This window comes from Meriones unguiculatus, chromosome 1 (genome assembly GCF_030254825.1).
Source record: "Meriones unguiculatus strain TT.TT164.6M chromosome 1, Bangor_MerUng_6.1, whole genome shotgun sequence".
NCBI classification, from domain to species: Eukaryota; Metazoa; Chordata; class Mammalia; order Rodentia; family Muridae; genus Meriones; species Meriones unguiculatus.
In genome coordinates, this window is record NC_083349.1 from 190452636 (window position 1) to 190474113 (window position 21478).

At 42.2% G+C, this 21478-nt stretch overlaps 3 protein-coding genes across 8 annotated transcripts in view; 2 read left to right on the top strand and 1 right to left on the bottom strand.

The window, feature by feature from the left end:
- Positions 1-5855, top strand: part of Ube2q2 (ubiquitin conjugating enzyme E2 Q2) — a 54600-nt gene extending 48745 nt beyond the window's left edge. For all 4 annotated transcript variants that reach the window (XM_021642930.2, XM_021642939.2, XM_060374195.1 and 1 more), the window contains 2 exons: positions 2241-2307; positions 4273-5855. In XM_021642930.2, the coding sequence (XP_021498605.1) occupies positions 2241-2307; positions 4273-4304 (99 nt within the window). In that variant the 3' untranslated portion in view covers positions 4305-5855. The remainder of the gene's footprint in view (positions 1-2240; positions 2308-4272) is intronic.
- Positions 5856-6384: 529 nt separating this feature from the next.
- Fbxo22 (F-box protein 22) lies at positions 6385-20906 on the top strand. 2 transcript variants are annotated; one of them, XM_021642918.2, is made up of 7 exons: positions 6557-7581; positions 7735-7873; positions 11708-11795; positions 12774-12869; positions 15918-16082; positions 18688-18853; positions 19858-20906. In XM_021642918.2, exons 1-7 carry the CDS (start codon positions 7448-7450, stop codon positions 20273-20275), a joined length of 1206 nt encoding a protein of 401 aa, XP_021498593.1. In that variant the 5' UTR covers positions 6557-7447; the 3' UTR covers positions 20276-20906. The 2 variants fall into 2 exon arrangements, with proteins under 2 accessions (XP_060230173.1, XP_021498593.1); XM_060374190.1 differs by lacking the exon at positions 12774-12869 and having other exon boundaries at positions 6385-7581.
- Nrg4 (neuregulin 4) overlaps positions 19371-21478 on the bottom strand; it is a 60147-nt gene continuing 58039 nt past the window's right edge. For both annotated transcript variants that reach the window (XM_021642953.2, XM_060374203.1), the window contains one exon: positions 19371-19472. The gene's annotated coding sequence lies outside the window, so the exon portion shown is untranslated. The remainder of the gene's footprint in view (positions 19473-21478) is intronic.

Sequence of the window (21478 nt, forward strand, 5' to 3'; positions counted from 1 at the left end):
CTGACATTACAGGTTTGTGCCACTGCCGCCGCCACTGTCACCCCTCCCCCTCCTGCTCTACCTTTGTCCTTATCGAGACCTTCTCTTTTTTCCTCTTTTCTCTTCCCCCCCCACCCGACCCCCCATAGGGGAGATTCTTCTATAGTAATGACAATGCCCACTTCCCTGATGCAACCAGATCTCTGGGCACTGAAAACAGTATCTGAACACACAGTGTACAAGACCATTCCCAAACAAAAAACCTTCCTAAAGTTGTTGAGTAAAGATGACCCATAATGCTGAAAAGCAAAAAGAGACAAGATACATTCTGATCCTAGTTAAATAAAATTTAATGGTAAGTATATGCCAGAAATAATACAACGAATGTTCTGTGGAATTTCAGACTCATACCGCCCTTTGGTCAAATAGGAATTTGAAAATAAAGTTCTGCAATGTCTAAGACAGCAGCAACAATGCAATCAGAAACTAAAGGAGGGATCTGAACAGGAGTAAAAGTAGAGAAAAAAAGGGCAAATGAAAGGAAAAGGAAGAGCAGCTGGAGGCAGCAAAGTTACAAGGGCAAGGAAGATGAGGGAGAGGAATCTAGAAATGCTTACCTTGTTTAAAAAGGCTTACAACCTACTTTCTTGTATGTTAATTTACAAAAGAAAAACAGAATTAACAACAGATCAAAACCCAACTCACTGTTAGATAGTCAAAAGGGAGAAATTAACAAAGGTTTAAGAAGTCTCTGCTGATCTAGACTGGAGGTCAATCATCAGCTGTCCACCGTGCAGAGCCTGTCCACAGTGCAGGTGCTTGGTGTGGGAGAGTGGGTGCAGTGTTTCCTGGTCATCTGAGAGTATGTCATGCGGATTTTGTTAAGCTTAGTTGATTTCTCTCTATGGAAAAGAAACTAATGTGTATGGATGTTTCACCCGCATTTCTTGTTTGTCCATACACTTGTATGCATGCTTGGTGCCTGCATAGGCCAGGAGTGGCCATCAGATCCCTCGAATTGGAGTTGTGAGCCAATGTGGGAGCTGGGAATCTAACCTTGGTGCTCTGGAAGAGTAGCCAATATTCATAACCACAGAACCATCCATCTCCGGCCCATGAAATAATTTTAAAAGTCATCTTTGAGATGATGATTTTTCTGTCTCTTATGGCAGGGTTTTTAAAAAAGATTATTCTCTAGAAATCAGGGTCTGTTTACAACTGGTCTGGTTACAGAAATAAAAATAAATGGGTCACAAATACATGGAAACCGGCCCAGCTGGACTGATTGGTAGACCAGCAAGCTGAAAGCACAAGGAGGGCGTGGCTTTACACAGCCTGCAGGACTTCTGGGAAGCTGCATGGTAGTGCTTACAGATGGATGGTCTTGTCAGCCCATATGCAGCACCTGAGCAAGGCCTCAGTACTGCAAAGCATTGTCCTTTGATACAGCAGCTTCCTTCTAGGTAGTTTTTTCGGTTTTTTTTGTTTTTTGTTTTTTTTTGGCCTGTACAGGTTGGTCCTTGGAAAACAGGCTGTGCATAATGTCCTTGCAAAATCTTCAGAGAAGTGGACAAAAAAACCTAGTAAATGTAGGTATCTTGAGTAAGGGAAGTGGGGATGGGAAGTTCGGTTGTTGGGAGACTGTGCACATTTGTCCCTCCGCACTGTGTGTTTGTCGCAGTAGGATGACCTGTTCTGCAGAACATGTCTGGTGTGGGTTGATGTTAAGATGCAACACACTTAAAGGTTGTGGACAAAATTAGTCTGAACTTGGCTCCTTAGAAAAAATTCTTTATTTTAACTAAAGAGGTGACTGGGTGGCAACCATGGGCATTCTTTATACTTCTAACTACAAGTATTTAGATGCATGGTACCTGAAACTTTTATCTGAAAACAGTATCTTGTAGACTGTCTTTTTAGAATAAATCAGAAGGAAGACTTGGAGTTTTATTCAGCCAAATGTATTTAATTTGACTTAATCTGACTGTGGTGAGATAAACACTAGCACTGTAAGCTCTCATGCTTGACCAGTGATAGGAAGACTTAAAAAAAATAAAACAGTAGCTCTGAAGTTTGTAGGGATTTAGTGAAGTACAATTTTGGTTTTGTTATTCTTACAAAATTGTAGCAAATGCAGAACCACATTTTGTCTGAAAAATGAAAATGTTCTTTTAAGCACAGTAGTGGTGTATCCAGAAATCTATTCTGATGGTGTTCCTCTGGCTGCAGTTTTGATTTAATAATGTGTATTTCTTTTTCAGAATCAGTATAATCTAGCACGAGCCCAACAATCCTATAATTCCATTGTACAGATACATGAGAAAAATGGTATGTTCAATTTAATAAGTACTTATTGCCATTCATGAAGTTGTACATAGCATGCTGATGTTTGCCTTGTTCATTTTTGTGTTTTTGTCTCAATTTTTTTTAACTAAATACTGTTAATTACAGTAGGGAAAAAACATTTTCAGTATTCATAATCTTGGAACAAATCTAACACTGCTTCTTTCAAAACCTTATGCCCTGAACTCTTGACCTTTGAGTCACAGCCAAGAACTTTAGCTTACTGAATAAATCCCTTTGCTCAGTTGAAATTAATTCTGTAAGTAAAGAAGTTGTTTTAACACCTGGATAGGTGTTCTCACTGTATACAGTAGCTGAGCGAGCATAACAGGATCATGACAATTTGCTTCTGAAACATACTCAGATTTACTGTGGTAGACCTCCCTTCCTTCCTATCTCAGAGTCAAACCTAGAACCCCCCCATCAGGCAAAAATATTCTACTAGTGAGATACAGTTTTACTGTCTGTCATCTGCCTTGCCCTTGTCTTTGCTTTTCTTTTCTTTCTGGTTTTACTTTTTAAGACAGGATCTCACTTATTTGCCCACGCTGGCTTTGAGCTCACTTTGTAGTCCAGGCAAACCTTGACCTTGGAGTCATGCTTCAGTCTCCCCCGCAGCTAGGATTATCGGCCTGGCTTAGAAGCTCTATTTGCAAATTCCTTTATGTCACTCCCTAGCTCTGTGGCTTTGAACAAAGCCTAGGATTGATTTATTTTGTGTGTGTGTGTTTGCCAGTATATACACCATGTGGGCTCTGAGAATCAAACTCAGGGTGTCTGGCTTGGTGGCAGCTATCTTCACCCACTGAGTCATTTTGCTGGCCTCTATGATCTCTTTTAGCCTCAGTTTCCTCATCTCTGAAGTTGGCAAAGTGTCTCTTAGTAAACATGAAGAAAAGAATAGTATGAATGCTTTGTAACCAAGTGCCCTGAAAAAGGAATTCATTGTAGCAGTGGGAGGGAAACTGTTGTTTTGTGTAGAGTAGAAGGGTAGGTTTTAGGGTAGGTTTCTGTAGTAAATGGTCCTAATGTTGCTAGTTGTAATGAATTATTAGTTGGGCTCAGGAGTCACCATACAAGCATGAGGCCCTAAGTTTGCTCTTAGAATGCACATGAAAAGCCAGATATGGCAGTAGATGCTCTGGTCCCAGCTCTAGGGAGGGAAGATTCTTGGGCTGACTACTAGCCAGCCAGTCAGAACTGTTGAGCTCCACATTGAGACCTTGTCTCAAAGAACAAGGAGAGCCAGCCAGGCATGGTGGGTACACCTGTCATTCCAGCACTCAAGGAGGCACAGGCAGGTGGATCTCTGTGAATTAAAGGCCAGCCTGGTCTATAGAGCGAGTGCCAGGACAGCCAGAGCTAAAACAGAGAAACTCTAACTTGATGTTTAGACATACATTATGAGATTATCAACTCTGTGAGGACTGCTTTGCGTAGCTAGAATGTAAATGTGACGAGAACACTTCACTTACCAATGTTTTTAATTCTGATTGCCAGGATTTTGTTTGGGCAATATTTTGACTGAGGTTTGCTTTTAAATTCAAAACTGAAATGGAAGGTTAGCATGTAGACTGCTGTTATTCCATACTGTCATTATCAGCTAAGAATATCATTCATACATATCTACATATATGTAATTACATATATGTAATATATGTAGGTATGTATGAATGGTATATATATGTGTGTGTGTTCATATATATATACATATATATGTGTGTTATATATATATATATATGTTGAAAACTCAAGAGTGATTGATTCATAAGCAACAGCTTGACCCTGAACATCTCAGAATTCTGGGTTAATAACCAAAAAGCAAGTTTAAGTTTCTACAGTAGAGCTAAACAACAAACTTGAATAGAGACCAGACCTGATTTTAGTAATGCCTTTTTTCTAATTGTTCCAAGGATTGAGGTAGTTAACTTTTTTTCCATTTTATTTCAGGCTGGTACACACCTCCAAAGGAAGATGGCTAACTACATTGACATATGTGTGGACCAATGTTGCTTTAAAGAAAATTGTTCCAACGTGCAGACATAAGCTTTTGAGTGCCCGTATAACAGCAGTACCGAAGACATTAGCTAATAGATCATTTAGTGGATAATCTGTCACCTGACATCCAGTTACAGCCTTTTCATTTTGCTCACTTTAGGTATCTTGGACTGAGCAGTGGGGCCTTTACTGTATTTTTCCTGATAAGTACAAGTACACGCAATAGCCACTCCCTACCACTTCTTTCTTGAAAAGTGAAATCTTTTAAGCAGGGAAGTCAGCATCAGTTTACTGCAGCTGTGATTTTAAAGTAACCTTCCTATATTGAGCCTATGGGATATGAAGATTTGCAAAATCCTGTTTGTTTAGAGCCAATAAAAGTTTAACTGATGGTCAATACTGGTTTAGAAATTTTAGGTCTTCTAAACCATAGCCTTTTCAGGTCTGAAATAATTTTATTGCCAAAATTATGACAGGAAGCCTCTTCATTAAATTGTCATACTTTTTCATGGTTGTGTGAAGGTTTGAACTATTCTGGAAGTATGCTTTTAATTGTATTGTATCATATTAGCTAAAGCAAAGCGAGGCAGCCACTTGGGAACAGTAATTTCTACTGGGGCAGCGGAGTCCTGTTGGACTGAACTTGCCTCCTGTTGGTTCAGCAATTCTTGTGAGGAGCCACAGTGTAGAGCCTGAAGTTCTAAAGTATGAGGTCATTTTACCTTTCCATTTATTAACGGGGTGTTGCAATTGTTGATAAACTAATAAACTTATGAAGTGATTGGCACAAAGACAGATTCCTTGAGCAAAATTATGCAAGATACCTAAATTGGAGACCCTTAAATTTTTTGCTATACTCATATAGTGGCATTTACATCAAAAGACCAGTAGGGAATCAGCAGGGTTAATTCTTTTATAAAATCAATGGAACTTCCATTTTATTGCCTCACCTGAATCAGTCTTCTTTGGTTGGTAATTGACTTTCTTTTTATAGTCCTAAGTTTGATTTAAATATAAATTCTAGCTATTAAGCACTTTTAAAAAAGAAATCCAGAAGCACATTTTCTTGCACAAACCAGTACAAAGTTCAAAGGTGTTTCATATTCATTTGATTTGAGATTTTTTTTTTAACTTTGTAAACCACATCCAGGAGACTTGGCACTTGTGCACTTAAGTGTGCACGTGTGCATTTTTAAGTGTGGGTTAAGTTTCTCTTGGTTCTGTTGGTTAAGAGGACAAGTAAAGAGATCTGGTATTCTTGATCACTTGGTTACCTTTAAATAAATGATTGCCAGTGGCCTAGATAACAAGTGACAAGGCAGAATTCTTCAACACATTATAAAGTTCCTTAAGCCTAAGGCAAAATCTTGAATACATTATTGAATTCTTTAATATCCTAATGGCTAGCATATTGACAGCTGCACATTTGGCATGCTTTTTTGGGATTTTATTTTTCATTGCAGATTTATTTGGCAATGTACAGTAAATTTTGTAAACTTGCATCAAGTTTATGAATAAAGAACCATTTAAAAATCGGTTTGTTACCTTTCCCTCATAAGACATGCTATGATTCAGGTGTCTTTGGGCTCTGTATTGAATTTCTAGTGTAGAAATTTAAAGAGATAGGGTGTGGGAAGTTTTAGAAGCAAAGACAAAGATTAATTTAATGAGACAGGGAACCTAGAATACACATAGTGTATTCAGACTTTCTTTAGTCGTTTCCCTTACATTCTTTTCAAGTACATGTGGGTTAGTAAATTTCTTTATTTTGAGACGGTCTCGCTCTCCAGCCAGGTTGGCTTTCTGGAACTTGTGTCTCAAGTGCTGTTTTAATTAATTTCCCTAATTTTCTTAGGATACTAGTAACATTATAACCCTTTGATACTCTGGCCCCTGGACACAGGAACGTCAGTATATCTCATCAGAAGCTCCGAGGAAGGAAAGCTCTATTCCCAGTATGTTTGGACAGGACTCTTTCTCTCCTTGAAATTTTCATGCCAGTTTATCTTTGGTTTGAATGTTATGTCTCAATGTACAGCCAACCTACTTCATTCAAAAACAGTGATTTTCTCTGAAAGTTGTCTTGGGTGTGGAAATCTTTTCCCTGGTCCTCATCAGATGTCTCCCTCTTCCCCACCAAGCCAGTGCCTATTAAGAAGAATGAGCCATTGAGTAGTTAGTGGCCAGTGTTTCTGGAAGTAGAACATCGGAGACCCTGAGAGTTGCTGGGGCGTTTGAGTTTTTTCATATTCTCTGTGTAGTGGAGTTTTGGAGACTGTATGACACTTCCGTGTGTTTGGTATTAAGCCTCAAGGTTTCCAGAGTAAAGTGGAAATTTATTACTGAAGGCAAGGAGCTTTGAGGAATTTTTCAACATAAGAATATTGTTAATGTGTTTTATGTTATCTTATATAAAATATTTGGGGGTTGCAGAGCTCAGTTGCTTTCGGCTTGTGATCCTCCTGCCTCCAGCAAGCTGGATATTGCAAACATGGATCATCATGCCCAGCTCAAAATGTTCTCATAGGTAAATAATCAGTATCTCAGTGTAAAAGGTCATGAGGCCAAGACAAGAAGCACCGGGTCAGACCCAAGTAGCTGGGGAACACAGTTCATTTGGATTGAAGCTGCGGCTACTGTCCTTTAATTTGTGGTTCGGGAATACATACGGGATCCACCGGAGGGTTAAAACAGGTTGTTGGGCCTTGTCTCCTGTGATTGTGTAGCCCTGGGATGAAGAAAGAACACGAGCCAAAGGATAATGGTTCCTGCGTGAAAATGTCTGGCTTGGCGTGTGCTTTCGGTAGCAGCTATAGTTAGTGCCCAAAGAATGGCGAGTGCTATCTATAATGTTTACTCCATTAAAACTTAAGAGATAACGTGTTAACCAGATTCACCAAACAAGCCGAATGCTCACAGTCGACTCAAAATCAAGGCTGTACCCGTTCCCTTCCGGGCGGAACAGTGCAATCCGTTTTAGCCGGTGCGCCGCAGCGGCCAGTCCGGAGCCGGAAGCGGCCCGCCGGAAGTGGCGCGCTCCTGCTCAGTACGCTCGGGTTGGCGGTGGTGCACCGGCCGCTCAGGTTCCTCCGAGCCTCCTCGGGGCTTTCGGCCCGGTAGGGGAGGAATGGAGCCGGTGGGCGGTGGCGGCGGCTCCTCCTCCACAGACCCGCGAAGTACTTACGTGCTGAGTAACCTTGCGGAGGTGGTGGAGCGTGTGTTCACCTTCCTGCCCGCCAAGGCGCTGCTGCGGGTAGCCGGGTGAGGGCGAATGGGGCGGGAGGAGACCTTCGACCCCATGGGTGGCGGGTTCACCCCTGCCCCGGGGTCCTAGGGCTTGGCCGAGCGCTGCGGGGCTGCTGGCGGCAGGGACGACCCACCCGGCGGCAACCCTTTGTGCTTTTGCGTCCCCAGAGTGTGCCGCCTGTGGAGGGAGTGTGTGCGCCGAGTGCTGCGGACCCACCGCAGCGTGACCTGGATCTCCGCGGGTGTGGCGGAGGCCGGCCACCTGGAGGGACATTGCCTGGTCCGCGTGGTAGCTGAGGCGCTTGAGGTAAGTATGGAGGTGTGCCGCGGACGGTCATTTGCTGGACTTGTGGGCCATCTTTGAGGACTTTTTTTAAGAATCACGTTCGTGATACACGTCCTTGCTTTTGTTAATTTGGGGGAGCCTTTGCTCGTATTCTGGCAAGATTTTAAATAGGCGTCAGGTTTTGTAAGGGCGTGTTGCGGCTTATTCCTTAGTAGATGTTGGACAGTTGAAGTATCCAGGTGTTCACTGTTACAACGCCTTACAGATCCTTCCCTAACTTGTCTCTGTTTTTCAATGAAGGCTTTGGGTATCGCTTGCCCGGGGTCACACCCTAAGGCTAGAAGAACTAAAACTTCTACTTAAATACTTAAGCCATAGACCTTTGCGTCCCCGGATCCAGGAGAGTCAACGTAACGGGAGGCGAAGACAGACTGTAGAGCCGGTAGTGAATCTCTGGTAGCTCACTAAGTGGCAGGAACGCTCGAGAGGAAACTGCCAATTTGATGTTCTATTACTCTTTATCCCGTAGTATGTATAATAGGCAAACAGAACTCAGTCACAGTATAGCCTCCAAATTGGGAAATTATCATAATAAATGTGTTGGTTAGAGGTTTTTATGTTTTTGTTTTTCAACTTGAGACAAGCTAAAAGTCATCTGAAAATAGGAAACCTCAAGTGAGTGTTTCCTACAGATTGGCCTAAAGGCAAGTCTGTGGGGCATAGTGTTTGGTGTGGGAAGGCCCAGCCCACTGTGGGCTATCCCACCCCTGGGATTATAGAAGTGTACCACGGCGTCCAGCTCCAGCCTTATATTTAGATTAAAATCTCTAGCTTATTTATACCTAACATAAAGTAAGTGTTCTAAAGTAGACTATATTAGGAAATAGTGACAAGAAAAAAAAAGTTTGTACATACTCAATATAGATGTAGCACACACACACCCCCTTTTGTAAATAGCCACATTTAGATCCTTGATTGGAGAGATGCAGAGAAAGCTGACTGTGTATTTAGAACTGTATTTCTGTCAGTACATGAAACTCATGAGTTGCCTTAATGAGTTGCCTTAGGCGCATCCAATCCAGCACAAGATTTTTGTCTCACTTCCTTTCTACTCATATCTGACTTTTTGACAGTGGGAAACCTGGCTCTTAACAAAACAGACAAACAAAAAAACACTTGCTGGGAGTGGTGGTGTATGCCTTTGATCTCAGCACGTGGAGGCAGAGGCAGGTAGATATGTGAGCTCCAGGCTAGCCTGGTCTACAGAGTGAGTTTTAGCATAGCCAAGGTTACACAGAGAAACCCTGTCTAGAAAAACCAAAAAGGAGGGGTCCCTATTTGTATGTGTGTGTGTGTGTGTGTGTGTGTGTGTGTGTGTGTCTCTGTATGCATGTGTGAAGGTACCCGTGGAGGCCAGAAGAATGCAGTGGTTCCTTTGGAGCTGGAGTTAACTGGTCATTGGGAACTGTATGAACTTTGTCCTCTGAAACACAACAATTGCACTGAAATGCTGAGCTGTCTCCAGCCCTGGTTCCTATTTTTAATGTGCCTGTCCCAAATGTGGTGTCTTCTATTCCCTGCTGTCTTGTGTAACTTTTCTTCTTTGCTCTTTTGGACTCCTGGACTTGTACCCAGAAAGCTGGCTAGCATTCCTCAGGTCTGTTGGAGTAGTAGTTCTCTCTGAAACACTGAACAACACCTACAGTCTATTATTCAGAATCTATTATTTGGGAAAATGTGAAATCCTTGCAAAGCCTTTTCCACAGAATTGTTTGGAGCATGATGTACAGTGAAGGAACTTACAAACATCCTGCTGTTTGTTTAGTAAAAGAAATCATTAAGTTATAAATCACAAGGTACATTTAGTGTTAAGAAAATCTTGATAAAGGTGCTGGAGAAATAGCTCAGTGGTTAAGGGGTTGAGGATTTAGCTCAGTGGTAGAGCGCTTGCTACCAGTCCTGGGTTTGGGTCTCAGTTTTTTTTAAAAAAAAAAAAAGAAAAGAAAAAGAAAAATTTCAGTTTCCAGCACCCACATTAGTGGATCACAACTGCTAGTAACTACAGCTGGTTTCTGAGGGCACACACACATAGCATATATCCTTAGACATATACACAAAATAAAACATTTTAAATGTTAGGAAACAGATTATTAAATTATATTACTATAATCTAGATTACTGTAAAGGAAGAGTCATAAATAAGCTAGAACGTTAATGAAAGTTTCCTGTGGGGAATAGAATTGTGTGGTTTTTGTTTTAGTAATGCTCTTTGGTTGTTTACAACTTTTTACTGCAGTAGGCATTCTGTATGTTTTAGTGGTTGTTATATACAGTCTTAGATGTTAATCCACATTTTGGCTCAAGCTAGCCATGTGTATTTTGTCCTCTCTGAGCCTTGTTCCACTTTGGTAAATTGAAAAGGAAGAACAGTGATTCTCTTGTATCCTTAAAGGGTTCTTGTAAGGATTAAATAGCAAAAAAGTAATGCATATAACTATAAATTTTCGATGGATATTAATATTCTCACAATATCACTATTAAAGTTCACATAGTAGTAGCCTTAAAAAATCAAACTCATGGTGAGACAAACATGGTGACTAAGTCATAGATGCTGTTTTCCAAATAAGCTTGTGGATGGAGTATTTTAATACATATAAAGGAAGTTTAACTTCCTATTAGAAATGTTTTGAACTTTTATAAGACAGCTTGCCATTTGTAACTTCTTTGACTAGTGTATTCCCAGCTGCCTTATACTACAGTGAGAGTGTCATTTTGAGGCTTTTCATAGTCAGTTGCTAGTGAGAATTAGAGATAGGCTTGTATATTTATTTAAACTTAGGAGGCTTAAGGCCTGACTGCGTTGTGGAAGTTACCCTGCTGGCGATGGCAGATGAAGGACCCGGCCCTGACTCCTCACTCATCAGGCATAGCAGACAAAAATAACCCAGGGGTCAGAAAGAAGCCCAGGGGGGTGTAGTGGCTCAGTGAGCTGTTGGTCCTGGCAGGTCTGCCTAGCCAAAGCTAAAAGGTAAACAATCTGAGTGTTTCCAGGTTTTATCGAAAGGATCAGGAAATATGTAAAAATTCTGTGGAATTTTAAATTATGGCAACTAGTTAAGACTTTTTAAAGATGTCAGGTGAAATCTAGAATTTGTATCCTTAGGCTATAGGCCTTACTCTGATACTCTTCAGTGTTTTTATGAGTTGTCTCAAACCTACGCTGAAACATCTGAGTCTCTCCAGATTACAAGGCAGTTAAGTTGTGCTTTATAGTCTGCACTTTATTCCATTCTGATAGGAAAAACACTTGAAAAAAGTCCTTGCATTTAGTTCGGAATACGAACAAGAATGGCGGGTGTGTGTGTGTGTGTGTGTGTGTGTGTGTGAAGGATGTCACATGGAGGTGCCAAATACAGTGTAACATCTAGAGGCAGGGGTTGAGAGGTTTGCTCTAAGGTACTGTAACGATTTCAAGGTGCTTTGGCAGCAAGGGAACCTATGCAAGCTTGGGCAGGTCTGACCCTGAGCTGGAGGGCTGTCGGTGAAAGCCAGAAGAGCAGTGCAGCCTGTGTCCCCTCCCTCTGTTGAGAAGCTTCTTACTGTCCAAAAAATCGAGAGGCAGCTTTAGCTGCTACCTAATGTCTGTTCTAAAAGATTAAATGAGCTTTATGAAGATGAACTTCTTAAGGCCTGAGATAGGTTAGACATAGACAAAAGAGTAGGTGCTCAGTAAGGAAGCTGACAGGTAGGGTGACAGGTGAGAAGTAAGAGGACTTGGGATCGATGGAGACAGTGGCTTTATTGCACTTGGGAACACCACAGCCTCACAGGAGCCAATTCTCTTTCTCTTTGCAGAATGTTCCCATCTTACCACGGACAGTTCTCTACATGGCGGATTCTGAGACTTTCATTAGCCTGGAAGAGTGTCGTGGCCATAAAAGAGGTAGATATGGAGAAAAGAGTTGGGTTTTTGTTTTTGGTTGTTTTGACATTGTCCTAGCCCCAAGAGCAGGCTTTCTGAAGCTTTTGGGCACTGCTCCTGGTACATGTGCTTGTGTCTGGCTTGAGCCGAGGAGCCTTTGTGCTGTAGATTGATGTCTAACCTCGCCGTACAATTAGGGTGGGGTTTTCAGAAAGACATTTTTCTTTTTTTGAAATAGTTTAATCCTCCAGATGTACTTCTGTATTAAAACAAGATCCTGGCTTTGGTTATCCAAGCCTGTTCCTGTGTAATGTGGTGCTATGAGGTTCCGTTTACCAAAGCTATTTACAGACACTGTATATTCTTAGCTTGCTAGGGGAAAATACAGACCAGACTTTGGTTTGGACGTTGTCTGACTTGAATCCAAATGACCTGAATCAAATGATAGTTAACGCTGTGACATCAGTTGAACAGAGAGAGCCAGTAAGTAGCACTTCTCAGACTCAGGGCTGAGCCAAATTTGATGCCTTTGGGGCAGAAGTAGGATATTTACAAAGGACAATAGCAAACTTGTGATGGTAAAGATTAGGTTTAAGTTTTAATAAAACAGGTATCAAAATGGGGAAAGCACTTATTTTAATCAAAATGTTTAGGCTTTCTTATAAAGTTTTTCCTTCCTTTTTTTTTTTCCTCCTATAAGACAAGATCACATGTAGCCCAGGCTGGCCTCAAAATTCACTATATAGGCAAGGATGAACTTGAACTCCTGATTATCCTGCTTTCACCTTCAAGTGCTAGGACTACAGCTTGCACCTCTTTGGGGCTTATGTAGTGCTGTGGCTAGTGATCGAACCTAGGACGTCTTGCATGCTAGGCCAGTATTCTACCAACTGACCAACACCCCCAGCTTCATAACCTGTTGTTAAATATTGTTTTTTAGCATTGTCAGATTTGACAGTGAACAGTATATGTAATGATTGTGCTACTGTGTTGTCACAGCGAGGAAAAGAACTACCATGGAGACAGCGTTTGCTCTTGAGAAGCTGTTCCCCAAGCAGTGTCAAGTCCTTGGGATTGTGACCCCAGGAATTGTAGGTGAGAGAAATTAACAGTTTATTTCTTGCTTAGTTTGATGTGGGGTCCCATGGATTGATGAAATATTTGTAGCTGAAAAGTACATTTCACATTTCCAGTCATCTAAAACAATAGCATTGGTCATCCTTGCCAGGATGTTGCATTGTACTTAGTATCTCTCGGGTTGTTGAGGTTCAGAGGTCAGATCTTAAGGCTGCTTAAGAGCAAAATGTGATCCCTGTCTTCCCTTAGCCATTGGTGGTGGAGGTGGGGAGGATCTCATTCTACCAGCCCCAGATTAGGAAAGACCTTAGCCAGTCCAGTCTGGTCAGCTCTTGATTCTTGCAGGTAGGGTGATGGGGTGACAACTTACAACGGGCCTTACCCAGACACTTGTTTCTCTGCATGTTGCCACCGTGGCACATTGCTAGTAAGTTTTTGCTGTTACTATTTGGATTGTTTCCTGTTGCTTTGGCAGTGGTTACAATAACTGGGTTAGGATTCCAGCCTAGTACCTGTGCTACTTTGGACAGCTTACCCGACATCCACAAGGCTTCAGTTTCCTCATTGGTGAAATGGGATGCTGATGTTAGTACTGTCTTTGGAGGGCTGTGAAGATGTAGTGACATTTAGAACATACCACTCCTGTTTTCTGGAGCTTTAGATGGAGCCTTGTCGGTAGCTCAGCTGTTAAAGTGCTGGCAGCTAGAGCATAAAGAAAGACCCTTCCCACCCCTGGGCCCTCACACTAGTACCCTGAAAGACCTTGTATTTCAGTCTTGTGCTATGAAACACAAAAAGTTCCAAGTGTTTGCTACCAGTGTCTCCTTACCACAGAGCTGCTTACACACTAACAGAGCAAGAGCTGTGGCTGTGGCTTCAAACATTTGAACTGGCATTAGGTAGCCTTTTTATCATTATTGGTTACTGTTGGATGCTTATGTAGACTCATAGCTCTTATTCCTCACATCTTGGTCCGCCTGTTATATCTACTGTAGCCACAGTCAAACACAGCCACATTTCTCTTTTTAAGTTTTCTGTTACAGGAATAGGGGCAGGAAAAAAAGGACCAGCCTTGGCTGGCAGCCCTGCCTTCCTCATGTGAGTGGGTGGCAGTTTTAGCTTTCCTTTTGTTGCTGCCTTTTTCTGAAGCAGCTTTGATTTTTTTTTTTTTTTGAGGGGGGGCGGGGTGCTGCTTTAAGTCCTCATGGTCTTATGTTTGGAGCTAAATACCATAACATCTGCTCCAGCCAGAGTGTGGCCTTTGGTGTTTGCTGGGTCTTCTCTATGCTGGTTGTGGTGGTTTAAATAAGAATGGCCCATGTAGCCTCATAGACTTTTGAATGCTTGGTTGCCTGGGAGAGGAACTGTTTGAAAGGATTACAAATGATTACAAGGTGTGGCCTTGTTGAAGGAAGTTTGTTACTGGGAATGGGCTTTAAGGTTTCTAAAGCCTATGCGAGGTCCAGTCTCCCTCTCCACCTGGGAGTCAGGATGTAGCTCCCAGCTTCTTCTCCAGCACTGTCCTGTTTCTCACCGCTGGTGCTTTCTTTGAGCCTAGCTAATTTCTTTATTCTTTCTTGACAGTCCCTGCCAAAACCCCTATTCTGGCTTCTATGGTGCTAGGTTAGTCTACCTGGTTAGTGTCATAATGATTGTCCTCTTTCTGTATTTTGGCTCTTTGACTCAATATAAATATTTTAAACATGTTTGAGGTTTATGTTACACTTATCAGTAAGTCCTTTAAAAGATTGGGTGTGTAAGCGTGTAAGCACATGCATGAAGAGGTCAGAGGTTGTCAAGTGTCTTCTTGAATTTTGAGACAGGGTCTCCCACTGAACTTGGAGTTCACTCTTCTAGCTAGACTGGCAGGCCAGTGAAGTTCAGGGATTTGTCTCTCTGTATGTGCTTCCCTCATTGCCTGACCTTTGTTCTTATTTTGGGGTCAGGTGTGGGGAAGCCTTCCAGCCTCTGGTGCTTGTACAGCAGACTCTTTTACTAACTGAGCCATGTCCCCAGCCCAGCATTTAAGTCATTCTGTGATATAAAAGACAAGATCTATTTTCTCATTCTTGTTTTTCTAGATAGACTGTAGTTTTCTGGTCCTATTTGCATAAGTTTTAAGTTTCTCTGAAACTTAAGAAGTGGACTTACTGGCTCGATGTATATTTAACTCAAAAAGAAACTACTAATTTTCCAAGTGTCTACCATTGTGTACTCAGCAAGCAGTGTATGAGGGTTTCAGTTGCCAGGCATCCTTGCTACTGGGTCACAGCTTGTGACTGTTAGCCCAGCCAGTAGGTGTAACCATCCCTGTCTTGAGTGTTGACTCTCTCTGTTCAAAGCAAGAGTGTTTTCTGACTCTCTCTAGCTGTGTTGCATACCTTGTGTGTGCTTACTGGGTACTTTGTATGTTGGCTTGTGACGTGGCTGGCTCACCGCTGGTGATTTTAATTTGTACTGTCCTACATCTACTCACATTCAAACACTGTTTAGGTTTCTTTCCCAGGCTTTGTGGGAGTGGCTTATTTTGCTGTTACAACAAAATACTAGATCATGTGAGGTTTGTTTTTTGGGGTTTTCTCTTTGAATACCCCACACCCCAGCCCACTCTGATTTGGGTTTCTTAGAAACTTAACACTTAAACATTTATGTATGTAGCATTTTGCCTCCATGTATATCTGTGCATGTATATACATATATTCCTGGTGCTCATGGAAGCCAGAAGAGGGAATTGGATCTCCTGGAACTGGAGATAGATGGTTGTGGCCACCATATGGGTGAGGGAACTGAACCGTGGTCCTCCAGAAGAACAGCAGTTCTCTTTATCTGGACTTGGCGGCTGCAGACAGTTTGGACACGTGCTTTTCTCTCTTTGTTTAAGAAGCATCTCTTTCTGAATGTACTTGAAAGTATGCTACGGGCCTAGCCACCCTAAGGTTGCCAGAGAACTTTGTTTACTCTAAGAGCAGCTATTTGATGATAGCCCAGTCTGGAGTTAGGGTGCAGTGGTTTGCTAAAGCCTCTTACTAAATCTAGTCCTCATGAAGCTGTCATTTTTCTCCCTAGTGACTCCAATGGGATCTGGTAGCAATCGACCTCAGGAAATAGAGATTGGAGAATCTGGTTTTGCTTTATTATTCCCTCAAATTGAAGGAGTGAAAATTCAGCCCTTTCATTTTATTAAGGACCCCAAGAATTTAACACTTGAAAGACACCAACTTACTGAAGTGGGTAAGTTATTATTATTTACTATTCTGTTATTATTTATTTGTTTGTTTGGAGACAGGGTTTCACTATGTGGTTCTGGCTAGCCTTGATCTCAGATCCTCCTGCCTCTGCCTCCCAAGTGCTGGGTTTGAAGGTGTGTGCCATGCAATTGGCATTTTGTTGATTATCGTGCTGTTTCAATTCTGGCCAGCTAGTAGCTTCTACGCTGCTGACAAGGCTAGTGATTGGTAGCATTGGTTTCAGATTACTCTCTTTGCCATGAAGTCCTAGATGACCAGAGATGACCATTTTTATGAGTATTCTGCTGATAAGCTTGTGTATGATGAGTGTTTTGCTTATGTGTATGTAGCATGTGTTTGTGTGCTGCCCAATAAGAGCAGAAAAGGACATCATATTCCTGGAACTAGAATTACAGATGCTTGGGAGGTAAGGTGTATGCATGCAGTTAACTGTAATTGAAGTTTGAAGGGATTTTTATTATTTAAAGCTGAAAAGCTTTTAAAAATATTCCTGGTGACTGTTATAAAAGTTTTTTAGAAGAAAAAAGTTGGTGTTAGGAGAGATAGGCCTGAACTTGAAGTATTAGGAAATGAACAGTTGAGATTGCACTGAAATTTGAGAAAGCAAGTGTGGTTGGATTTGGAGCAGGTCTAGTGTCAGGCCATAATGGGAAAACTTACTTGTTACAATAGGCCACTGGCTACTCCAGCAGAGCGGTGTGAATAAAGGCTTCTCATCAGCTGCACCTGCAGAGGGGCTGACTGAGCTTAAACCATCACTGTTCATAAAAGTTACTTAGTGCTAACTCACATCTGTGTATAAATGGGCTAGCCTGAAGACACAGGCCTCCATTAGGCAGTGGCACTCAGACCTGCCACTTTCTAATTACCTCTGATCACTTCCCTACTGTTCTGCTTCCATGTTGCTAAAATGTAAGTCAACTGTTAAAGAGGCCTGTGTTTATACAGGTTATTAGTTTCACTTTACAGCAAGGAAATGAGTTTGGAAAAGTTAGGAAGCTTGTCCCTACTTAAAGACCAGCAATAGAAAAATGGAGTAACAGCAAAAGAAGTTGGGGTTTCTGGATCAGAGGAAGAAGTGTTCACATTGAGAATGGCTTTTATATTCTCCTGAGCGGTGTAGACAGGAGAGTAAGAGCAGAAGCCTGGAGCCCTGCACATAAGCCTCAGTGTAGAAGAGGGTTGGGCAGGTACAGGCACCCTGTTCCTATAGGGTAACTGTTTAGAAAACAGGTTTGGGCTGAGGGGTGGCTTCAGGACTTTGAGACCACTCGGGAATATTCCAGGTGCACTTGCGTGTAGACCTAAGGTTGGCATTGGGTGTGCATCTTCAGTGTCTCTTCACCCTAACTTCTTTTGAATAGCCATGTCATTGTCCCCAACTAGTCACTTCCCTAGAATTAACAATCTCTTGTTTCTAAAATAAATAGACTTGTCTGCTGTTCCCACGGGCTTCTCCTATTCAGAAAAGTTGTTCTGCAAAAGAAAAGAGTCTTCTCCGAAATATGCCAGGCTTGTCTGTTAGAGGGAGGACCCTTTAGAGCTGGTTTGGGATGCATGGTTCTAGAAGGTCCTGTTATTTCCACTGTACCCAGGAGCATAGTCTAAAGTAGTATTTGTCACTAATTAATTCTTCTGTCAGCAGCATTGCGGTGGAGATAGTGCTCCCCGCTGTAACCTGCAGGTAACGCTACCTAGATTTCAGTACAGAAAAGAATTCCAGTATGACCCAGTGTGAAGCAGAGTAGGAGTTTATTAAAAGGAGATTTTTAATATAGATTTCAGCATGGGGATTGAGAGACCAGGCAAAGTGGACGTGGGCTGCTCAGGAAAGACCCACGTCATCATCTTTACAGAAGCTCTGTGAGAAGGTTAACTGGACTCACGGGATGGTTCCTGGGATGCAGGACAGAATACACTTGATAAGACTAGGTCACTGCATACACAGAGTTAGGTGTTAATGTGCTGGATTCTTGATTCTTGCCAGAATCTCGCAGCATTGTGGTCTGCAGGGCTCCTTTTCCTTCCCATCTTGCCTGCTCTATTCAGGCCGAGTGAGCCTTCTATCATGATGGAAGTCATGTGGCTGAGTTAAATGGAAAACATGAGTGTAGTTAGGGGCTGCATTTTCTTCCTGTCACGAAGCCATCTGTTTGTAATACTGTTCGGTTTTAAGTTAATGCTCTGAAAGTAATGTGCCGAGGCTCAAGGAGAGGCCCAGAGCTCTGGGAATGAGTTGACCTCTGGCTCCCTTAAGCTCGGCTGCCTGCTAGTGACGGAAGCTTTCAGACCACATTTGATAAGACAGAACTCTAGGTCACTGGCATGAGTGGAATTAGGATGTGGAGCCACCGGCATCATTGCTGTTTGCTCTATAACCGTGTCCTGCTTGTTTGAGGCATGTTATATTCAAATAGCCATTTAGGTTTATTAATGGGAAAATTATAACTAAGACCTGAGTAATCTCAAAGTAGACGAAATGGAAACCAGCCTCAGTGCTGCATGAGACACACTGCGAGTGTTGGCTAGTAGGAATTTCATGCAATTCATCGATGTTTGAAGGCTTACTGTATCCCTCACTTCTGCAGGTCTTCTGGATAACCCTGAGCTTCGCGTGGTCCTTGTCTTTGGCTATAACTGCTGTAAGGTGGGAGCCAGTAACTACCTGCATCGAGTGGTCAGCACTTTCAGCAACATGAATATCATCTTGGCTGGAGGCCAGGTGGACAACTTGTCTTCACTGACTTGTGAGAAGTAAGCCTGAGCACCTTGCTTTGCTCCCATGGGTGATGGAAGTGATTTCAGGTTCTCATTACTTTAGGCTTTTTAAAAAACAAATTTGAGGGATCAGGCAGAGTGTGTTTTTGTTATGTCTTTGATTCCAGTACTCTGAGGAAACAGAGGCAGGCGACTCCCTTGATTGAATTCAGGGTCAACCTGGTCTTACACTGGTGACTCCAGGCCAGCTAAGGGTACGATATGATACCCTGTCTCAAAATATACAAAGGGGGAGAGGGGTAGGTGGTGGTGGTTGCATGCCTTTAATCCCAGCACTTGGGAGGTAGAGACAGGTGGATCTCATGAGTTGGAGGTCAGAGGTTAGCCTCATCTACAGAGTGAGTTCCAGGACAGCTAAAGCCACATAGAGAAACCCTGTCTTGAAAAAACCAAATAAATAAAATAAAAATGAAAATAAAAGGAATTGCTAATATACCAATTCATTCCATTTTGCTGTTGCCAAGATGCTCATTAAACACAATTTTGCTTGCAGTCAAAGAACTAAACTTGTATTTATTGTCCTTTAAGAACATCAGAGTTGGGTTCCTTCAGCGTTACCATTGATAGGTTTATAGCTCTGGTCCTCATGATGCTCCTGCAGATGAAGAAGTCATTAATAAGTGAGGCTAAAATAAGTAAAATCACATGGCTTTTACTTCAGTGTAGGGCTGAGTTGCTAACTGGGAAATAGAGGTTAGGTAGAAACAAGAGTAGGTTTTAAAGGAAAGGAGGAACTGTAAGGACGTTGAAGCAGCAGATAGTAGTTACTGGATTCTACTAACCCAGGAAGAGCTTTTGTGTAGCTGTGTATTTGTGGCTGAAAAGGGCAGGTGCTCTCCTTTTTTGATCTGCCCTGTTTTTAATAACAATTTCATTTAATCCTTGCCTGAGAAGAGAAACCTCAGACTAAAGCTTATGTTGCTAAAGGTATCAGATCTCGTCCCTTAGTTAGATGTTGATGATCTTCCGTTTATTTCCAGGAAGCCTCTGGATATTGATGCCACAGGTGTGGTTGGACTGTCATTTAGTGGGCACCGAATCCAGAGTGCCACAGTTCTCCTCACTGAGGATGTGAATGATGACAAGACTGTCGAAGCAGCCATGCAGCGCCTCAAGGCAGCCAACATCCCCGAGCAGAACACCATTGGCTTCATGTTCGCATGCGTTGGCCGGGGCTTTCAGTACTACAGAGCCAAGGGGAATGTTGAAGCCGATGCCTTTAGGAAGTTTTTTCCCAGTGTCCCCTTGTTCGGCTTCTTTGGAAATGGGGAGATTGGATGTGACCGGATCGTCACTGGGAACTTTATACTGAGGAGATGTAATGAGGTGAAGGAAGAGGATCTATTCCATAGCTACACAACCATCATGGCGCTCGTTCACCTGGGGACCACCAAGTAAGCCGCCTTGGTGAGAGTGGTTTTCACAGTGTGTAACTTTGGAAGTTTGCCTTTTTCAAAACCATGAAGACTTGGAATATAAATTTTTAGAAAAACTAGCTTTGTGTGTTTTTTAGCTTTGATTGATGCTCTGAAATCACTTTGGGGTGATTTTTAATACACAGATGAAGGACAACTTCATACACATATAGGTCAAGAAGTAAGGCTGTTGTTAGGTGCAAGCAAAGCTGCTGTGGCTGAACTGCACCAGGTTCTGTGGCCACTGTGTATAAGTGCCCTGGGAGGTTGACAAGGCCACCAGGAAGGTGGAGGTTTAAGACCTTGTAGTGGTTGATGAACTTTTAGCAGAATCATGACTTTTTTTCTCTCCTAATAAAGGAGAAAATTAAAGAAATGGTTTGAAATGTCTGCTCTTCAGCTTTCGCAGAAGCTGTAACAAATATAACTGACATTTGACTTTTCTGATAAAGAACTGTCTTTGTTTTGGTGCTGTATAAAGTTGCTCCTTTAAGTAAGTTAGCTTTTTGCTCTTCACAGTAAAGACTCTGCAAGGGGAACAATCTTTTTCACATAGTTCTGAAAATTATGTCATCATATTTTGGTTTTATACCAATAAAATATACTTAAACCCACTTAACTGGTATTGCATTTATGACTTTGGATGAGTGAATAAAGGATGTAAAGTATTCCTTTATCAATGAGAAGCTGGAGCTGAGGGAGACGAGAGAGCGCATTGGTTTCCTCAACATCAAGCTCACTCTGCATGCTGTGATGGCAACTTTGGATTTTCAGTTACTCACCTGCCTGTATTTCTCAGTACTTCCCGTTGTATGTTCTTAAGAATGGCATGGCCTTTGTTTGTGCCTTTCTCCTTCTTGCTTGGACTATGTATGGGCAGGCAGAGAAGTCAGTACCCCAGTGTGGAGAGGCCCACAGGGGATCCTGGTTCCCCATACACTGTTGTGGTTATGCCCTTGTAATGGGCCCAGGCTGCTTCCAGGCTGTTTTACATGGACTTGCGCCAAGTCTGTTGCAGGGTATTCTTATAAGCTAACTGACTGGCATGTGACATTTCTGTAAAGGTCAGTGGTTGTATTAACAGAACAGTAGATAATTTGTAAATAAAATCAAATACAGGCATTAAAGAAATAATTGTTAGTTTGTCCAAAGAAACAAATTAAGGCCTAGAAATGGCAACTGCTGC